Source organism: Crinia signifera, chromosome 2 (genome assembly GCF_055691185.1).
Source record: "Crinia signifera chromosome 2, ASM5569118v1, whole genome shotgun sequence".
In the NCBI taxonomy this organism is placed as follows: Eukaryota; Metazoa; Chordata; class Amphibia; order Anura; family Myobatrachidae; genus Crinia; species Crinia signifera.
This window is the reverse complement of record NC_139218.1, coordinates 324,509,104-324,530,973: the sequence shown is the minus strand read 5'-3', so window position 1 is coordinate 324,530,973 and position 21,870 is coordinate 324,509,104. Positions and strand designations below refer to the sequence as shown.

General features: G+C 43.3%; 1 protein-coding gene across 1 annotated transcript in view; it reads right to left on the bottom strand.

Annotated features, from left to right (window-relative positions):
• LOC146057712 (double-strand break repair protein MRE11-like) overlaps positions 1–21,870 on the bottom strand; it is an 81,015-nt gene that overhangs the window by 13,072 nt on the left and 46,073 nt on the right. The window contains exons 15-18 of the mRNA XM_083169305.1: positions 20,441–20,657; positions 17,401–17,475; positions 12,827–12,903; positions 10,631–10,701 (exon numbers count right to left, since the gene is read on the bottom strand). Coding sequence (XP_083025431.1) covers positions 10,631–10,701; positions 12,827–12,903; positions 17,401–17,475; positions 20,441–20,657 — 440 coding nt within the window. The remainder of the gene's footprint in view (positions 1–10,630; positions 10,702–12,826; positions 12,904–17,400; positions 17,476–20,440; positions 20,658–21,870) is intronic.

Here is a 21,870-nt window from a genome sequence, read left to right as displayed (position 1 = left end):
CTGTAACTGCCACTAACTGCCCATGCGCCTTAGTGGTGACCCTCCTAGCAGAGTCTACCATGAAGAGTAGGGGGATCCACCGACAGTCTGCTCTGTTAAAGCACCCCTGGGAGGTGGCGTGGAGAAGGCGGCCTGGGGCGTGAAAATGTGATGCATCGTTATAGCCCTGCCCCCTGCTATTACCAACATTGCAAAGTGTGGGCAGGGTTATGATTAGGTGGTTTAATGGGAATCGGGTCATTGCCCCACCCACTTTGCAGGGGTAAGGAGGGCTCAGCGGACTAAGTGGGGAAGTGCTGGCAGGAGGGGCAAAGCATTGCGGTTGACCTGGGGCCAATTTATGGGAGCCTCATGGCCTATCTGGAAGAGTAGACGAGTATGATTTTTGCCTCTTTGCCTTATTATCTCATGTCTATCCCATGTGTTCTGTGAGCTCAGATATGTCTGCATTGCATGTAATGTGAATTCCCCACTGTACAAGAGTTACTGCTCCCTCCCTGCAGTTCTGCAAATGTAACTATTCTCCTTTTGGCATGCTGCCAATTATCTGCCAATCACCTGAGAGCTCAGATTGCAGCAGCTGCTGTGACAGCAGCCCGGCCTGTGCTCTGCATAAAATATGTGTAGAACATTACATGGATGGCCATCGACCATCGATAATTCCAAATCATTGATGGTTTATGTCCGATGTTGAATACTTTTACTATAGATGAGGGAGAACCAGATGGTTTCTCTCCATCGATGGCACAGGAAAACCGATGTTTTGCTTTTGTTTATTTTTTCCAAAGATCCCAGGACATGGAGCATAGCTCTGCCCCTGACATCTGCAAAACACCGCCCCTGTGTTTTGATTGGGGAACAGGCCAACCAGTGAAACACAATGGATGACCATTGATAGGTAAAAATATCGATGGACATCCATTGCATAGTTTAACACTATTGATGGCCAGTTGCACTATTGACATCAATGGCAACCATCAATGGCAATCGCAACCATGGCCATCCCTAATACAGTACTGGTAATAACGTCATCACTTATAGCTTCTCTGATTTTATTATTTATACCTACCAACATATCCCATTCCTGGGCTTCCCTCTGATATTATTACTCGTGCATACATACCTACCAACATGTCCCATTCCTGGGCTTCCCTCTGATATTATTACTCGTGCATACATACCTACCAACATGTCCCATTCCTGGGCTTCCCTCTGATATTATTACTCGTGCATACATACCTACCAACATGTCCCATTCCTGGGCTTCCCTCTGATATTATTACTCGTGCATACATACCTACCAACATGTCCCATTCCCGGGCTTCCCTCTGATATTATTACTCGTGCATACATACCTACCAACATGTCCCATTTCTGGGCTTCCCTCTGATACTATGATTGCTATATATATATATACATACATAACTACCAACATGTCCCATTCCTGGGCTTCCCTCTGATATTATTAATCGTGCATACATACATACCTACCAACATGTCCCATTCCTGGTCTTCCCTCTGATATTATTACTCGTGCATTCATACCTACCAACATGTCCCATTCCTGGGCTTCCCTCTGATATTATTACTCGTGCGTACATACCTACCAACATTTCCCATTCCTGGGCTTCCCTCTGATATTATTACTCGTGCATACATACCTACCAACATGTCCCATTCCTGGGCTTCCCTCTGATATTATTACTCGTGCATACATACCTACCAACATGTCCCATTCCTGGGCTTCCCTCTGATACTATTACTTGTGCATGTATATCTACCAACATGTCCTATTCCTGGGCTTCCCTCTAATATTATTACTCGTACATACATACCTACCAACATGTCCTATTCCTGGGCTTATCTCTGATATTATTACTCATACATACATACCTACCAACATGTCCCATTCCTGGGCTTCCCTCTTATATTATTACTCGTGCGTACATACCTACCAACGTGTCCCATTCCTGGGCTTCCCTCTTATATTATTACTCGTGCATACATACCTACCAACATGTCCCATTCCTGGGCTTCCCTCTGATATTATTACTCATGCATACATACCTACCAACATGTTCCATTTCTGGGCTTCTTTCTGATAGCATTATTCGTGCATACATACCTACCAACATGTCCCATTCCTGGGCTTCCCTCTGATATTATTATTCATGCATACATACCTACCAACATGTCCCCTTCCTGGGCTTTCCTCTGATATTATTACTCGTGCATACATACCTACCAACATGTTCCATTTATGGGCTTCTTTCTGATAGCATTATTTGTGCATACATACCTACCAACATGTCCCCTTCCTGGGCTTCCCTCTGATATTATTACTCGTTCATACATACCTACCAACGTGTCCCATTCCTGGGCTCCTCTCTGATACTATGATTGCTATATATACATACATACAGGGCTGGCAACAGAAATCTTGGGGCCTGGAACACTAATATCTTGGGGGGGCCCCCCAACATCGAACGCGGATTCTTATTACATTGCATATTGAATGTATTTTTTTATTATTATTAGAAGTAAATAGATAATTAATATTTACAATGCAATATAATACGGGAGGGCAGAGATGGGAGGGCACAGCATTGTGCGTTGTGTGGTTTAGTGTGTTGCGTGATGTCACTAAGCTCATACGTACAGGTAGCCAGACAAGTGATTAGGCAGCCATGCTTTCAGACCCCGAGTCCCTCAAAGTCTTGGGGCCCCTCAACTGGTCGGGGCCCGGTACGAGTGTCCCCTTTGAACCCCCCTGTCGCCTGCCCTGCATACATAACTACCAACATGTCCTATTCCTGGGCTTCCCTCTGATATTATTACTCGTGCATACATACCTACCAACATGTCCCATTCCTGAGCTTCCCTCTGATATTAAGATTGCTGTCACCTGTGTTGAACTGGTTACTTGCTTAGAAAGGTGTTGTCAATCATAAAATAAGAGCAGGGATGGCGATCGATTAATAGTCATCGATGGTTTATGGATGATGTAGAATTTTTTGATGGGTTAGACCCGATGGTTTCCCTTTATCGATGGGGTAAACCCGATGGTTTCCCTTTATCGAGGGTGCATATATCAATGGTGTCTATTTATATAAATTTGCCAGTTACAGCTGGCTCCATTGACCTGATCTGTTTCTATTGCTTCCATGGTAGAAAGTGCTTGCACTGCGGAGAGTTATGTAGTCACAGCTCATGATGTCTCTTCCTCTGCTCCTTACAGCCAAGCAAGTCTGCGAGGCTTAAGAAGGGAGCGGCAAAGCACCCCACCAGTGTGCAGCCCCCCACCAGCGAGCAGACCCCCGTGTCTAAGGTGTCTGTGGAATGTCCCACTGAGCCGGATACTACTCTGGTCACAGAGGACGCGGCAGCAGTCGTGGCTGAGATCATGGAGTACCTGATCAGTGAAGGTAAGCTTACCCCAGGTGCAGAGGCATAACTAGTATATATGTGATAAGCTGGGAGTTCTGTGACAGACAGGTAACTAGTATATAGTGATAAGCTGGGAGTTCTGTGACAGACTGGTAACTAGTATATATGTGATAAGCTGGGAGTTCTGTGACAGGCAGGTAACTAGTATACAGTATATGTAATAGGCTGGGAGTTCTGTGACAGGCAGGTAACTAGTATATATGTAACAGGCTGGGAGTTCTGTGACAGGCTGGTAACTAGTATATGTGTAATAGGCTGGGAGTTCTGTGACAGGCTGGTAACTGGTATATATGTAATAGGCTGGGAGATCTGTGACAGGCCGGTAACTAGTATATATGTAATAAGCTGGTAATTCTGTGACAAGCAGGTGACTAGTATATTTGTAATAGGCTGGGAGATCTGTGACAGGCTGGTAACTAGTATATTTGTAATAAGCTGGGAGTTCTGTGACAGGCAGGTTACTAGTATATATGTGATAAGCTGGGAGTTCTGTGACAGGCAGGTAACTAGTTAACAGTATATGTAATAGGCTGGGAGTTCTGTGACAGGCTGGTAACTAGTATATATGTAATAGGCTGGGAGTTCTGTGACAGGCAGGTAACTAGTATATATGTAACAGGCTGGGAGTTCTGTGACAGGCTGGTAACTAGTATATATGTAATAGGCTGTGAGATCTGTGACAGGCAGGTAACTAGTATATATATATATATATATATATATATGTGTAATAAGCTGGGAGTTCTGTGACAGGCTGGTAACTAGTATATATGTAATAAGCTGCAAGATCTGTGACAGGCAGGTAACTAGTATATATATATGTAATAAGCTGGGAGTTCTGTGACAGGCTGGTAACTAGTATATATGTAATAGGCAGGGAGTTATGTGACAGGCTGGTAACTAGTATATTTGTAATAAGCTGGAAGTTCTGTGACAGGCAGGTAACTAGTATATATGTAATAGGCTGGGAGTTCTGTGACAGGCTGGTAACTAGTATATATGTAATAAGCTGGAAGTTCTGTGACAGGCTGGTAACTAGTATATATGTAATAGGCTGGGAGTTCTGTGACAGGCTGGTAACTAGTATATTTGTAATAAGCTGGGAGTTCTGTGACAGGCAGGTAACTAGTATATATGTAATAGGCTGGGAGTTCTGTGACAGGCAGGTAACTAGTATATATGTAATAGGCTGGGAGTTCTGTGACAGGCTGGTAACTAGTATATATGTAATAGGCTGGGAGTTCTGTGACAGGCAGGTAACTAGTATATATGTAATTGGCTGGGAGTTCTGTGACAGGCAAGTAACTAGTATATATGTAATAGGCTAGGAGTTCTGTGACAGGCTGGTAACTAGTAAATATGTAATAGGCTGGGAGTTCTGTGACAGGCAGGTAACTAGTATATATGTAATATGCTGGGAGTTCTGTGACAGGCTGGTAACTAGTATATATGTAATAGGCTGGGAGATCTGTGACAGGCAGGTAACTAGTATATATGCAATAGGCTGGGAGTTCTGTGACAGGCTGGTAACTAGTATATATGTAATAAGCTGGGAGTTCTGTGACAGGCTGGTAACTAGTATATATGTAATAGGCAGGGAGTTATGTGACAGGCTGATAACTAGTATATATGTAATAGGCTGGGAGTTCTGTGACAGGCAGGTAACTAGTATATATGTAATAGGCTGGGAGTTCTGTGACAGGCAGGTAACTAGTATATATGTAATAGGCTGGGAGTTCTGTGACAGGCAGGTAACTAGTATATATGTAATAGGCTGGGAGTTCTGTGACAGGCTGGTAACTAGTATATATGTAATAGGCTGGGAGTTCTGTGACAGGCAGGTAACTAGTATATATGTAATAGGCTGGGAGTTCTGTGACAGTCAGGTAACTAGTATATATGTAATAGGCTGGGAGTTCTATGACAGGCAGGTATCTAGTATATATGTAATAGGCTGGGAGTTCTGTGACAGGCTGGTAACTAGTATATATGTAATAGGCTGGGAGATCTGTGACAGGCAGGTAACTAGTATATATGTAATAGGCTGGGAGTTCTGTGACAGGCTGGTAACTAGTATATATGTAATAGGCTGGGAGTTCTGTGACAGGCTGGTAACTAGTATATATGTAATAGGCTGGGAGTTCTGTGACAGGCAGGTAACGAGTATATATGTAATAGGCTAGGAGTTATGTGACAGGCTGGTAACTAGTATATATGTAATAGGCTGGGAGTTCTGTGACAGGCAGGTAACTAGTATATATGTAATAGGTTGGGAGATCTGTGACAGGCTGGTAACTAATATATATGTAATAGGCTGGGAGATCTGTGACAGGCTGGTAACTAGTATATATGTAATAGGCTGGGAGTTATGTGACAGGCTGGTAACTAGTATATATGTAATAGGCTGGGAGTTCTGTGACAGACAGGTAACTAGTATATATGTAATAGGCAGGGAGTTATGTTACAGGCTGGTAACTAATATATATGTAATAGGCTGGGAGTTCTGTGACAGGCTGGTAACGAGTATATATGTAATAAGCTGGGAGTTATGTAACAGGCAGGTAACGAGTATAAATGTAATAGGCTGGGAGTTCTGTGACAGGCAGGTAACTAGTATATATGTAATAGGCAGGGAGTTATGTTACAGGCTGGTAACTAATATATATGTAATAGGCTGGGAGATCTGTGACAGGATGGTAACTAGTATATATGTAATAGGCTGGGAGTTATGTGACAGGCTGGTAACTAGTATATATGTAATAGGCAGGGAGTTATGTTACAGGCTGGTAACTAATATAATTGTAATAGGCTGGGAGTTCTGTGACAGGCTGGTAACGAGTATATATGTAATAAGCTGGGAGTTATGTGACAGGCAGGTAATGAGTATAAATGTAATAGGCTGGGAGTTCTGTGAGGGGACAGGAGCTTGTTATCTCACCAGCCTGATTCGGCCTTATACATTATTCTGCTTTATATCTACAGAGGAGATTGCGCCTCCGAACAGATCTCGCAACCGATTAGATATAGCCAATAAACAGCATGGGGTACATTTACTATAATAACGAGCTGATGTTGTCCATAGCAACTTCTGTCTATAATTTTATAGCCTGCAAGAGTGAGTTGAAGAGGTGTGAGGAGTCCCCAGTGTCCATGATGACGGAAGACACCGTGTCATCTTATGACATCTCCAATAGCAGCAGCAGTGGCTATTATAACCTGACGGACCGGTCATCAGCCTCATCAGACACCAGCAGCACCAGCTCTGAATCCTCTGATTCCTCCTCAGATACCTCAGATACCACCAGTGACTCCCCGCGCAGGTAGGTTGCCGGCACAATACTCGCGTCCTCCCAGCTCTGGTCTCTGGGGTGGATTTCAGGTCTCTTGTCTTACAAACATGCTGTGATGTAGAAACGTTATCTCCATATCTGCTGCAGCTGGGGCTGCTACACAAGTTCTACCACACAAAGCGCTGATGGGCTGGTATTCTACTTGTATGACATACACGTATATATCATGATACTAATGAGTGTAACAATATAAGAAGAGCAATGCTACAGGAGAAATTAAGTCATGTAAATTATGGGGCCTATATTGCTAATATACGTAGCGATATTATCAGTGATCTGAATGATGCTAGATCGCTCAGCACACAGCGCACGGCGCTTAGCACACAGCGCTCAGGACTGCACCAGCGCTCTGCTTTGAACGATCTGTCACTGCCCTCGTTCTCAAAAGAGAGAAAAAAGGTGATGACTAGATTATTACTGCATGTAGTATCTATATCTCCCAGCGAGAGCGACGCACGGGGCCACACATCACTATCACTATGTGCCCTACATACAGCGATGTGTGCTTCATTTCTAGGCAATCTAGTCAGATCACTTAGAAAATAGACCAAAATCTCTGGGTGTGTAGCCCCATTAGAGGGATCTCACATCACTGTACGCTGGGCTTCCTGTATGGGGCCATCCTTGTCATGTCACACCCACAGTATCAGCGCTCTTATTGGTCCAAAGAGGACTCACACAGAGAAATGTAGTCAGTAAGGGCCACTAACATGGTGCAGGCGCTAGATAGCAGCAGGCCAGGGATTAATAAGATGACTTGTACATAGCAAACGTTTGTGTCTTTACAATAACAGTCACTGATCAAAGTTTGTTTTTATAGGACGGTCATCTACAAGACACGTATTGATGTTGGCTTCCTATGGCAGGAGTGGCAGGAGGAGGAGGAATGAATGCCGAGGGTTGAAAAGTTTAATTGATTTGACTTGTGTCAGTTTATTGCATCAAACTTGATCATTATGAGTTTGTGCAACTGTTAAAGCCAGTCCCGTTGACGGCTATTCCCCCAAGCCAGTCCCGTTGACGGCTATTCCCCCTACCCAAGCCAGTCCCGTTGACAGCTAATCCCCCTACCCAAGCCTGTCCTGTTGACAGGTAATACCCCTACCCCCAATCTCTGTCTTCACAACTCCCTCTCTCCATATCCAGCAAGTTTGAAACATCATTTTGCTCTCACTTTCTATGGAGTAATTTGGTCGCTGAGCGGCCTCTATATGAATCTGTTGTAAACAATAAAAAGCAAGACGAGCCAATCAGTGTCTGATGTGTTATTACCCACTAATGTCAATGTTTCCCATTGTACTTCTGTACTGGTCTGAACCATGTTCATGTGTTAACCCTTTGAGTGCCAAGTGAATTTGTCAAAATAGGTGTAAAATTGCCAAACAAACATTTCTCTCCATCATAATGACCTGTAATGTTTGCCTTGTATAGGAAACAATCTTTTTTTACTCAACATTTTTATTTTAATCTATATAACAAATGTGAGTGACACTGGTATTTTTAAAGGATATTTTGCACATCTCTCTCAGAGATGTTGGCACTCAAATGATTAAATAGCTGTGATAAAGTATATGGTAGGTTGGTGCAGTACTGTGGGCTATAAGGATCTGTGCAGCTACACCATACTATTTTTTGAAAAACAGGGGGGGGAGCACCGGTGGGATGTAAAAGGGGTGTGATGGAGGTGGGGCATATGGTAATGTCCCGCACTGGGGGAGTGGCCTGCGCAAACACGTCTTCTTGGTTCCCTGCTGGGCCATGCCAGTATTACAATATGCATCATTTGGTCTCCACAGACCCAACACAAAGGGTGGGTGCGGAAGACTGGCAGCATTCCAGGGGTATATAAATATTTACTAAGAAGAGAGCGCTACAAAATATAAAGCCAATTTATTAAAAAAACATATTTAACCATTAAAAAATATTAGACACAACATATAATGAAGAAAATTACATATACATAATTATGTTTAAAAATAATAATAATAAAGAGGTGTATCTCTTTAAAAACACATATACATCAAAATTGGAACTCTGGTGTTTAAGCATAAAGGTCCGCACCTATTGGATACCTCAGGTCTGTAGTCTCCAATGTTCCACACAATCTCCCTTGTGGGATTATAATTGCATTGAAATTGGAAGCAACTGTATAGTCATCGGAGGAACAGTGTACTGAAATGTTTTCAAAATGTGGGTAACCTGTCAGGATGTTACAATGTTGTCGGGCATGAGACTAATCTCTTATAGAGGGATTGCTGTCTTTCGGGGCAATTTTCATATGAGGCAACTAGAGATTTGCGGGTTCGGTTTAACTTGGATTTATTGGCAAGCCAAAATATGTAACAGCCAATAAGACCAAGATTTGAGAATCAAGTAAAATCGAATCGGCACATCTCTAGAGACAACACACAGATCCCTGCAGACAGACGCCGTCCTGTGTGGACATTATTCTAGAGCCCCTCTCATTATTGTCTGGCTCTCTCCAGACCGTCCCCGCTGGCGAGAGCTGGCGGAGAGGGACTACATCAGACTGGGACACGTGTGCGTCTCAAGCTCGTCCCGGTCTCTCGGTGGCTGGGAAGCAGGACCCTGCCCATCTCCGCTTCAGGGAGAGGGCAGGGTTGGGGAGGGGGATCGGGGCAGCGAGGTGGACTGTCGGCAGTGGCGGGGTCTCTCCTGGTGGGAGCTGGCGGGGGCTGGCAATAGAATTGGCAGCCCCTGCAAAAATGACACGGGCTACATCTGTAACAGACCATTTATCAGATATGAGGGGGTTTATTTACTAAGATGAGAGTTCTATTTCAGATGGGATGTTGCTATGGGCAACAAATCACATTCTAATCTATTATCTTCTAGAGTAGGGGTGGGCAACAAGCGGCCCTCCAGATGTTGATGAACTATACATCCCAGCATGCCTTGCCTTATTTTTGGGATGTGTAGTTCATTAACTTCTGGAGGGCCGCTTGTTGCCCTTCCCTGTTCTAGAGGGTGCTAAATAAATAAGAATAAGATTCTAATTGGTTGGCAACATCCCATGGGAACAGAACTTCCATCTTAGTAAATAACCCGTGAGATGCCTTAGGACACAGCCTGTTCATATGACAGTATATAATAGTGGTTGGGAGGCTGGTAGTACACAGGAGATGTGGTCAAAATCCCGGCAATCGGAATCCCGATGGTGGAAATACAGACGCCCGAAACCCAACCGCCGCAATGCCGGCACTTTGTCCCTCTATGGGTGTCCACGAGGGAGAGAAAAATGGTGTGCCGAGCATAGCAAGGCACCGGGCCCGCTGTGTGGCGAGCACAGCGAGCCCACAGGGGGGGGGGGGGGGCGATCCACGGCCCCCCTTTGTCGGCATTGCGGCGGACGGGATTCCGGCATTGGTATTTTGACCGCCAGGATTTCATACTGATCCCATACACAGACACAGGCACCACCAGGGGGTTTATGGGGAAATGGAAAGTATGTTATGTAACCATCACATCACGCTAGGAAACCAGGACTATGTGGCGGGTCTCGGACATGGTGTTTAATAGGTCTGGAAAGGAAACCCACACACATGAAAGCATTGTCATAGACATTCCATGCATAAAGTACTGTGTAATCCCAGTGTTCCCAATACGTTATTATAGCATTTATTTATTTTTGGCCAAAGGTTGGACAATATATAAATTTGAGCTTTGTACAGTATAGTACTCATAGTAAATAATCCTACTTGGTCTATCTGTTATTACCTAGTGTTGGTTTAATACTGTTTTTCAGTTGTAAAGCACAATGTAATACGCTGGTGCTATACAAGAAACAGTCAATCAATCAATTGTCTATGGCCTACCTGCGGTTCACATTGGATGGTGCGGCAGAGAAGGAAACCTCTTCTATATCTGAGTCATTGTCTTCAATTTCCTGAAATCCAAAATGACAATATACAGAAAGGTTATTATTATACGGTGCAAAGACCTGTCAGTAGCACCTCTCATTACAGGGTGTGCAGTCTAGGGCCCCCCTCTTCCCACTTTGAAGTTCTGCAGGCTGGCAGAGAGATCATAAAACTGCTGCCTATGAAAATAACCATGACCTATACACAGTGAAGAACGCCATTTTTGGGTAGAATTAATATTAATTCTATATTAGATTCAGGTTAAAAAAAAGTTTAAACCCCCCCCCCACCCCATGAAACCTGAAAGGGGGGGATTTAGGGGTACTTGAGTCCTGAGCCCGGATAGAAATGGGGCCCGGATGGCAGCATTGTGGTTGGTACCGAGCTGCCAGAGATGCACACGCCCAGTCCTGGTGCTGCCCCCACAGCATCACGTTGCTGTCAGTGTGGGTGTACAGCAGTGTGTCATTCACAGATGATTCCTGCTGCTGCTCGTCCGCCCCGCCCCTTTGTGTCACATCGATTGGCTATTGGTCAGAAAAGCGGGTGCATGCAGCGTGGTGAAATGACATCACCTATGTCATCACTGCCGGGCTTCCCGTCCATATACTGTAGAGACGGCCAAAGTGACTCACTAAAAAGAGCCTGTACTGCATCTGATCACTCAGTTTTCTGAACTAGTTCACTAGCTCATTTTTAATAAAAAGAATAGTTATTTCCGTTTTGCGTGGTTTCGGAACATAAAGCGGATTTCATATATTAATCTCCAATGTATCTCTCTAAGGTCTGTTAGATTGGGGCAAAGGGACGTTTTTCTTCTAATTACTGTACTTTAAAGGCAGAAAAAAGTGACTTATACCCCTTTCAGACAGAAAACGAAATTACCTAGTGAAGCAGTTCTATCCGGTAATTTCGTGAACATGGGTCCTTTTTCTGTGTGAAAGGGCACAACCGTGTCGTAATTCCCATGTCTCCGACCCTGGAATTGACCAGGGTCGAGGACATGGGATTTATGACCCGTGTTGACCCTTTCACACAGAAGAAGTACCCGTGTTATTCAGCAAATTACCTGGTCGAAATTTTCAACCCGGTAATTTGTTCTTCTGTGTGAAGGGGGGGTCAGGCTGCTCCTGGCAAAATGACACGGCATTTGAAATGCTGTGTATTTGCCGGGATTTTCAGATTTTTCTGTCTGAAAGGCGTATTATTAATGTATTCTGAATTTAGGTATTTTACTGCATATTATGGAAATAAAAATGAGTAACAACAATGGGATTAACATTGCAGAGCTCAATATGTCACTATAAGGTTGCTGAATAAGTTACGGCTTTTCTAAAATATTAAATAATCTGATTTATTAAACATACCTGATCATTCTAAAAAGACAATGAGCTAGTATTAGAAATGTCTGTTCTGTGTAATAACCTAGACTAGTTCTTCTAGTTACTATTGTAAAGCGCAACGGAATCTGCTGCGCTATATAAGAAACTGCAAATAAATAAATAAATAATAGTTACATTCACTCCTCTTGGTCGCAGTAATTCACGGACTCATACACACAGCCTAATAAGTCAGTACAGTACCTCGAAGCTACCATGTGTGGAACTGCTGTGCTCAGGCAAATGTATTGTTTGAAAAACATATCACAAAAAGGACATAGCACAGTAGGCCTCCAAGAAGAACTACCATTCACCTTTTAGTGAGCTCACTCACTCTTTCAAAAGAACGGTTCAAAAGAACTAGTTCACTCACGCACAACACATCTCTAGTATACTGCGCTGAGGTGTAGGACCCTGGGGGAGACCAGACGCAGCTTTGAGTCCACAGCCCCACACACACAGACTGACTTCTTTGACAAGAAGGTACAGACTGGATCAGATGTTGGCAGTGTGTATTTTTAAAACCTAGACTCATTTTTGTCTCCTCTTCTCCCCTTCCCCCTCTTTTTTAACCTCTCTTCTTTATCCCCTTATCTCCTCTCTTTCCACTCTTTTTTTTTTTGGACTGTTGAGCTATATATAAATATATATTACAGCTCCACCTAGCTAAGCACCCCATTTTTACCTATGAGGGCCCTGCCCATTTGGTCGGTCACGGGCCCTACAATTTGTGATGGCAGTCCTGAGAGAGCAAAGCATACAGGTGACCTACCTCTGAGTAATTCTTGGCAGGTGCAGTTCTGGAGGAAGGTTGTCTTGACGACGATGATGACGACGACTGTTTAAATGCTAAGAATGAGAGAAAAATGGAGTGTTTATAATGTTGGTTTCTTTTTGGAAACCACTAGCTAAGACGGGATACGGTCATTGGGTCACCAGCATGTTGGTGGACAGGAAGGTGCAGGAAGGTCGACATGGGTTAGGTCGACAGGGTCATTAGGTCGACATGGATTAGGTTGACAGTCAAAAGGTCAACATGGAGTTTTCCACATTTTATTTGAGCTGACATATGTGGACAGGTGGCATTTCATGCCCTACCATCCACTAGGGCACCGGCGGGGAACCTCTGGCCTGCGGGCCGTATACGGCCCCCGCAGCCGGTCTGTGTGGCCCGCCCACCCGCCCGGCGGCTGTGCAGGGAGTCAAGTACAAGGGAAATCTCTATCTCTCTCTACCGAGAGATAAACAATTATTTAGCCGCCAGAAAAATAATTAATGATGGACGCTATTTCCAAAAGGGGAAATAGCGCTCGCCACCTATTCAATGCTGCCATTTTCGACAGCATTGAAGGCGGATTTCGACAAAACAGATCCAACTTTAAAACAAGTCGGATCTGTTTGGTCAGAAACGGACATGTATTGTCTCAGTACAGTGTAGCCCCTGTCTGCCGGCCCTCGCCCCGGTAAAGAATGGCAGGGGCTACATCTGTACTTCCAAAAGTCAGAATCCCGGATTGAATAACACCCTTAGTATTAAAATAAACTCCCTTTTTTCCCCATTTCCCAGACATAAATATCTGGGAGTCCGGCGGTACCATAAATGCCGCATACAATCATGAATCATAGGATTGACCCAATTTTCTTTTTTAGCCAGAGTTATTGGTCAGTATTTGCCGATGAAGCTCCCCCTCTGATCCTAACATAAATTATAAAGTTCTAGGCAGTGTTCTATTGGATTCTGGATTTCCTTACTTGCTTCCTTAACCTGCTTCACTGTGAATTTATGTAACATATGTTCTCTCTATAATCCAATGTACTGGTGTTCAGTACCTAAGGGGTAGCTGTTCATTTCGTTAACCAGTTGCTCTGTTTTGGCTGATAATGCTTCTGCCTAATTCAGCTACCCTCAATAAGCCATGCAATGCGAGAGACAATGATATATGATCCTATATCTGCGTGCGACAGTCTGTATATGAAGCAATACAGAAAAAAATCACGGCCACATTGTAGCAGTTTGTATACAGATTCGGAGACTCAGTCGCACACAGATATGCAATTGCCACATTTTAAATTAATCAACACAGTCTCCTTATGTGTCCTAGTCACATTGTGTTGTGTTTTGGCAATAAAAATGGCTAATGCAAGCAGAGTCTCACGCGACCTGGCAGTTTAGTGCAACTGCATCAATTATACATGAGAATACATCTAGTGTTCCCCAATAACAGTAATAACTGTTCTTCCACTATTGGTTACCCAGACTTCTTAGATTTCAAGCTTATCAGAGCAAAGCCATATTTACCTTTAATGTCATGATATGTAATGTAATTTTACCAGAACGGACGGCAATATATTTCAAACCATCATTTTTCTCATTCTACATAACCTAATCTTGTAACAATCATTTTGAGTTTACCATTCCGTTTACCTTTTATTTAGCTGATGTGTGATGGTTTAATAATATTAATGTCCTGGACACCTATGAACTTGTACAGTAAGAGGGCTGGAAACAATGGTACCAGGGGAGAAATATGTAAATGTATATTGTAGCTCGGAGTAAATATGTAGCCGTGGTTTAATATCCGTCTCATGATTTCACTTATCGGAGGTGTCGTAGCTGTGAGATGTGCGGATCAGAGACAAGCAGGAAAACCAGCCATTGTCTGAGACATAGGGGGTTATTCTGGTTCACTCCATCTGGCAAATTCCTTCTTAGATGGACAAAACCATGCGCACTGCAGGGGGGCAGATGTAAAATGTGCAGAGATAATTAAATTTGGGTGAGTTATTTTGTTTCTGTGCAGGGAAAATACTGGCTGCTTTATTTTAACACTGCAATATAGATCTCACTTTGAAATAAAACCCCACCCGAATCTAACTCTCTCTGCATAAGTAACATCTGCCCCACCTGCAGTGCACATGGTTTTGTCCATCTAAGAAGGAATTTTCCAGAAGGAGTGAACCAGAATAATCCCCATACTGTATTATCACCACAGCACATCATGAATCTGTTCTGTGTGGGGTATAGCTGTGTATTCTTCTACACTCATCTATGGCCATCACACACATTGCACATCAGGTTCTAGATGGTTAAAAGACTGCACTTCGTTTTATTGCTTTAAACCACAATGTAGTTATATGTGTATATATATGTAGAGGTAGGAATTTAGAAGTAGGGATGGGGAAAATGAGGGGTATTATAGAAAACAGAAAGGGTAGGTGTCTCAGTAACTTTATACGAATATTGCAGGTGATTCAATGGTGATCGGATGGGGATAAATTTGGCCCTGTGGCAATGGTGGGGGATCTACGCATGCGCATATTTGCACATGTGCAGTCCCCGTTTGCTCCGGAAGGGAGGGGGGGGGGATCATGTTAAAAATTGGAATTTTAAATTGCCATTGACAGGATCTCCCCATGTCGATCCTAAAATATCTCTACCACTGTGTTGGACTGACCAGTTCACATATTTGGGGATTAGGATCACAAATAACTCCTCAGATTTTATCCCTCTTAATCCTGACCCATTGCTGTAACATATTACCTGTGAAGCCAGATCCTGGTGTAATCTCCCGCTAACAGTATCAGGAAGGATCAGCCTCATAAAAATGATAACACAGCCTAAAATTCTTTACGTTCTCCTACAATGCCCCTCCTTTTTTAGGAAGGTTAATAGCATATTGTCTTCTCTAATATGGACTAACAAGAGGATTGGACTGGATACTCTTACTAGATCCAGAACTGGCGGGGGAACTAAGCTCCCTATGTGAACGCTGGGAATTCTCATGCTAATGAGGGCGTGACGTTGCGGACAGCTGACATCACCGGATGTCAGCTGCCCAGCCCACTTCCTTGCTTTAGCTCTTTCTTTCAACAGTTCTTTCATAGCCTATACAGGTTGAGTATCCCGTATCCGAGTATCCGTTATCCGAATTATTCCGAAAACCATACATTCCAGAAAGTGAATAAAAAATATTTTTTTTGCTAAAAACTCACTGGGGACATTTGTAACAGCATCACTGGGGACATGATATGTAACTGGCACTATATATGTGCAAGACAATGATTGCTTGGCATTCAAATTCAATATCTGAGAAAGATATTGAATTTTTGTTTCATGTTTTGAAACCTTGTTTTTTGAACAAATAAAATATATTTGAGTGTATTTTATGTGGTAATAAAATATATTTGTGTGTATTTTATGTGTTTATACAGCATACATGCAAGATACTTCAAAATACATAATTGAAATATTAAAATATTCCGAAATACGGAATAATCCGTTATCCAAAATTCTCCTGGTCCCGAGCATTTTGGATACGGGATACTCAACCTGTATTTCAAAACAAAAGCAGCAGTGGTATTTGAATATGTTAAGTAAACTACGCACAAATTGAAAAAAAAAAAATCGATCATTTATTCCCATAATTCTTTGCAATTTTAATTGATTGACCAAAAAGATATATTCCACTATTGCTTTAATTTGTTCCTATAACAATGAAACTTCCTCCTTGCGCGTCATATGATTTGGGACAATTGTGAGGCAGGAACAGGGGCTAATAAACTAAAGCGACTTTAAAAAATATGGTCTGACTGTAATCACTGGCGGTCTTCACTTCCAATTTACACCGACACGCTCCTTACTTGCCCAAAAATGATAACCTCTTCATGAATCAATGCGGAATTACAACGGATTACCTTTTTTTTAGCTTTGGGCCAACTGCTTTTCCATTGAGGTAAAAGAAATCAAACGGAAAAAAAAAAATAACTATAAAAAGTATCTTTATCTAATAAGTACACCAAATAAAAACCCTGTAAATCCATAAGGTTAATGTACGGAGCCAAACTCATTCATAAGTTAGTACAGGAGGAGACTTAATAAACACCAATAAGGGACTCTTATTAAAATAAATATAATGTTCACATTGTCAGATTATAAAAAGTAAAAAAAAAAATGTTAAGGAATTAGGGGGTAGATTTATTAAACTCGGTGAAGTGTTAAAAGTGTCTGTTTTTTATGACCGGCCAATCAGCTCCTAACTGTGAAGTTACAGGCTTGGTTTGAAAAATGACAGGTAGGAGCTGATTGGCCGGTGATAAAAACCATACACTTTATCACTTCACCGAGCTTAATAAATCTACCCCTAGATGTCTAGACAAGGCATTACAGGAAATATCCTAAATGAATAATAAATGTATATGTAAACAGTCTCTTTATTCCTCTGAGAAACACTTTATAAATGAATTACAGCTGTAAAATCCCTCTCCCTGAACCTTCTTTACAAATACAGATTATTTGTACCTTTATACGCAGTAGAGCAGACATACAGAAATTGGCTTAGAACTTACCGTCAAATATGGACATGTTTTTGGAGGCTGCTTTTGATGCTCGACCACTAGAGGGCGGATCGCTGCTTTTACTTCCTACAACACATAACCATACATAGAATATAAACCTTCTGATGTAACGACTGCAGTTGTGTCCAGTAGTTATGCTAGAGACCAGCCTTAGAGTGTTTAACATCATTACCATAAAATTAATGGATGCAAAAGGGGCTTAATGTCTGTGATGTGTGACTGACATAAATCAATGCATGCTATACAGATGCTGAGAGCAAATGGGCCGGTGCAACTATATCAATCGGAAATTACCCTGGTTTTGCATACGACACTATGGGGTCGATCCTATTAGATCCGAAGTGTGCAAAGTGCTGTTCCAATGCATTTAAATGCTGGCAATGGCACCCAAATTAAGCCAATTTAGCACTCTTTGCTGGGCCGAATTCGCTTAACATTGTTTGCAACCCTATGGAGGTGTGAGCGCTTTTAGGCAAATTCCATCTGCCGTAAAGTGTGCCCGGTGCCGTGATAATTCGCACTAGAGGATCATCCGCATCTAGAAGGATCGATCCCTATGTGGTTAATTCCTTATTGTCTCAGTGTGAAGATGTCATCCATAGCCCTGACTGCTGTGTCAACGTCCCTTATGAAATTTAGCAGATGGTGCCCAAGTCAAGTAGAGCACGAAGGGTTAACGCATCCAATGAGTGTAAGAGAACTACAGTCACATGCTGCTCTAATTTCTGCACTCAAAGTTCTAACGATAGTTACAGATGTAGCCACATTCATCGTTGCCACGACAAGTGCAACTCCCGCGGCGATTGGAGCGATTCCTTCTCTGAGCTCACAAAAATGCACTGAGCGACGATATCGTGGCATGGCGATTCCACGTCACTGGTGCAAATCTGGCACGCCCAACAAAAAGGAGTGTCCGGATCTCCGCAACGATGAGCGCGGCTACATCTGTATATAAACCTTTACGTTGCATGCATAAATGTATTTTATTGTGTATTTCATGCTAATACAACTTTATACAATGTATGAGCCATTTAGCAGCTGTAAAAACAAGTCCCCGATGTCTGTTCTAACTGCCACACAAACCATTTACATTCATAATCGTTAGAATAGATAAGGGGAAAAGCCATCATCATAGACCTGTGAATGACACATGAATGTCATACATATGAATGCATGTGGGGGAATGGATGTGACCTGTTTATGAATGCGGTTGCTGTGCCCCCCCCCCCCCGTGTCTTGTTCCATGAATAAGGTCTTGGATATTGTGCATTCTAAACAATGTATATGTGATTACAGGTGGCCCAGCTGGTGTGGAGGGGACAGTAATGTGTAATACATGCAATGCGATTACTGACAATAACCATCACTTTCTCAGTATTTCCACCACTCACCAGCCTGTGACCTGTCAGATGATGCAATCAAATCTATGGAAATGATGATCCATCATCCAGCTGACCCTGCCGTTCTCATTCTCATCACTTAGGGGTAGATGTATGAAGCAGTGATAAGGGAGGAGAAGTGATAATTTGCCTGGTACTTTATCTCTGGCCAATCAGCTCCTAACTATCCCTTTTTAAGCCCAGCCTGTAACTTAACAGTCAGGAGCTGATTGGCCGGTGACAAAGTACCAGGCACTGTATAATTTCTCCTCCCTTATCACTGCTTCATACATCTACCCCTTACTTACAGAACAGGGCTGATATAATGAGGAGAGGCAAAACCTGATGTGACGGGGTAACAGCAAGGGGCTCAAGTGGTGAAAGACATCTGTAGACCCCAAGATTGATCCTAAGATGCCAGTTAAAATAAAAGCCAGCAAAGTCTCCGTTACACAATTATGGAACTTAATGCTGGGATCGTAGCAATGGGGTGAATCTGTGACCATGCCTCAAGCCATGGCCAATAGACTCACCACACTACAGCACCCATTTTGCCATCTTATTGTATATGCATATTGGACAGCTGCCTAGGGCCTCCACAATTTGATGGTCATTTGAGCAGGACGGGGCCTCTGAAGCTTATATTGGGAGGCAGATAGAGAATACTGCCCAGCTGATGTGAGTGTAAATTACCCACAATCAGGGCGGCCTCCCAAACCTGCCTCCCAGCTGTAATTAGACAGTGAATGGCTGATAGCATGCTGATTGGTGGATGGCTAGAGCTATCTACCAATCACAAGTGCTGACAGCCATTCACTGTATGCAAGCATGTGGAGAGAAGATGTGGGGACTGCATGGGAGAGAAGTTATTTATTGCTGGGCAAGTCAGGACAATTGTGTGCAGCACAGTTTTGGGGTTGCATTAGAACATGGAAAGCTGCGATGGTATGGAACGTGTTGGCCAGTTCAGGGCTGGATTAAGCCTTGGGGGTGACTGAGGTAATTAAGGCAGGGGGGCTCCGGTGGAAGGTGGTGGTGGGGTATATTAGATTATATTTATCTCCCAACATAGCCCATTCCAGTTCCAGCTCATGAAACCTGACACTCTTGTGTCTCTGCCTGCACTCCATACTGTCCTGCTTGCATTGTGACTGCCTGGTTCTGCTGCTGCATAAGAGGGACAGCTAGTGATATCAGTGTATGCTCCAAGCCAGGGGCCCAGGGTACAGCATGTAATAAAGGCAGATTATAGTGACTGTAGAATATTCTACTGGATGCTATGGATTATAAATGTCCGAGGACCAGCTAAATGTTGCCAACACAATGTTGCTTTTGAACACAGAACTGTAACGTTACTAGGGGGACGCTGTATCATACCTTCTAAATAGTTGAGGTGTTTCATCATAACTACCAAGCAGATGCTAGCTATCATTAACCAAGGACATTATAGAAAATGATAGCTAAATGTTGATTGGTTGTTATGGGCATGACCTCTACTTGTCTTATTTCCCCCCCATGTCGAAAGACAACTTAAGATGTCATTAATTGTGCAGTTGGATAAATATTGTGCATAAGCCCCTGATGTCTGGCAGAACATGTTTCTGATCGATACTTTGCTCAAGCAAAAATGTTATTTTTAAAAGGCTACAGACCTCTTCCTCGCCTAGAAGTTCCTCTGGTGGATGTGCTCTGTCCCCTTCCACGGCCGCCTCGGCCTCTTCCTCTCCCTCTCCCTGATACCACAGGGTTGTCATCATCCGAATCATCGAAAGTTGGGTCGGAGGTCTTTCTTTGTATTCCAACTTCGTCGTCATCGCTCATATTGACATCTCCGGCCTGAGATCTGAGTGCTCTGGCCCGGCTTATAGCCTGATGAGCAACACAATTAGGTGACAATTATTTGTCACGGTAGGCATATATAAGTAACGAATCAAAATAGCGTAAATGCGCTAATCCTTTACAGGTCTCTATTGGTAAAATACCCACATATTGTTCTTGTTTGATCAGTCTGCCTTATTGTATCCTAATGGATGACATCAATAACTCTAAAACATTGAAGCAAAGTAACATTTAGAGCAGTGGTTCCCAAACTTTCTTGACCGGGGAGCCCTAGAATATCAGCATTTGTTCAAGGTGCCCCTAGTAAAAAAAATTCCTATGAATGTTTTTTTTTTAAATAAAGTAAATTGTGCCTAACTGTCACCCTCGGGTCCAGTTATATGGTGTGGAACATCGCTGTGGTTCTAATTGTCCATACATTTTATGATTGGCAGCCACCAGCACTGCATTTGCCAACCACTTTGAGCATAAATAATTTGTTTTGGTCGTGGACCTCCAACTCGAGGCACCCCAGGGGCCTAGGCACACAGTTTGGAAACCACTGGTTTAGATTATAAAGGCGGAGATTCAGACCCGATCGCTCAGGTCTGAATTCATTCCCCCCTGCCGATGGCGGGGGTTTGCGCATGTGCAAGCCTCGGGAGCGAACACCTTCAGCGAGTATCACTGATGGGCGGACAGGGGGCGGGCAGGGGGCAGTCCCACAAAAATGGTTGGCGCACCCATAGAAATGATGGGTGTTTCCTGCGAACTCAGGCAGGCCCATTCATCCTCGTGGCGGGCGGCTGATGTCACATGACATCAGTGCCTGCCCCCAATTCGGTGGAAAGCATCCATCTGTGGCCAAATGCCAGCGAGTGTGTAAGTGTATACATCCTCTTGCATGCTAGCGCGGGGATTCGTTAGGCGGGGGGGGGATCAGGCCCAAAGACAAAGCCCGGAAGCCACTAGTAATATAATAATCATAGCTGACTTAGGCTACATGGGGGACATGTATTAAACCTAGGAGAGCCCAAACAGTAGAAGCTAATTGGGTGGTAATTTATCTCTTTCCAAAAGTGGATACATCACCCCCATAGTGCTCATGGCGGGAAATCCTGCTCCAATCACAGGTTATACCTGAGCATGGACGGACACTGCCACCACCGCTTTACACATTAAAAGAGGCCCTCACACATGTGGCCCCACAAATACAGAACCCTGATGTTTGGGCCCCTGATAAAAGAAGAACGGGTGCCACTAA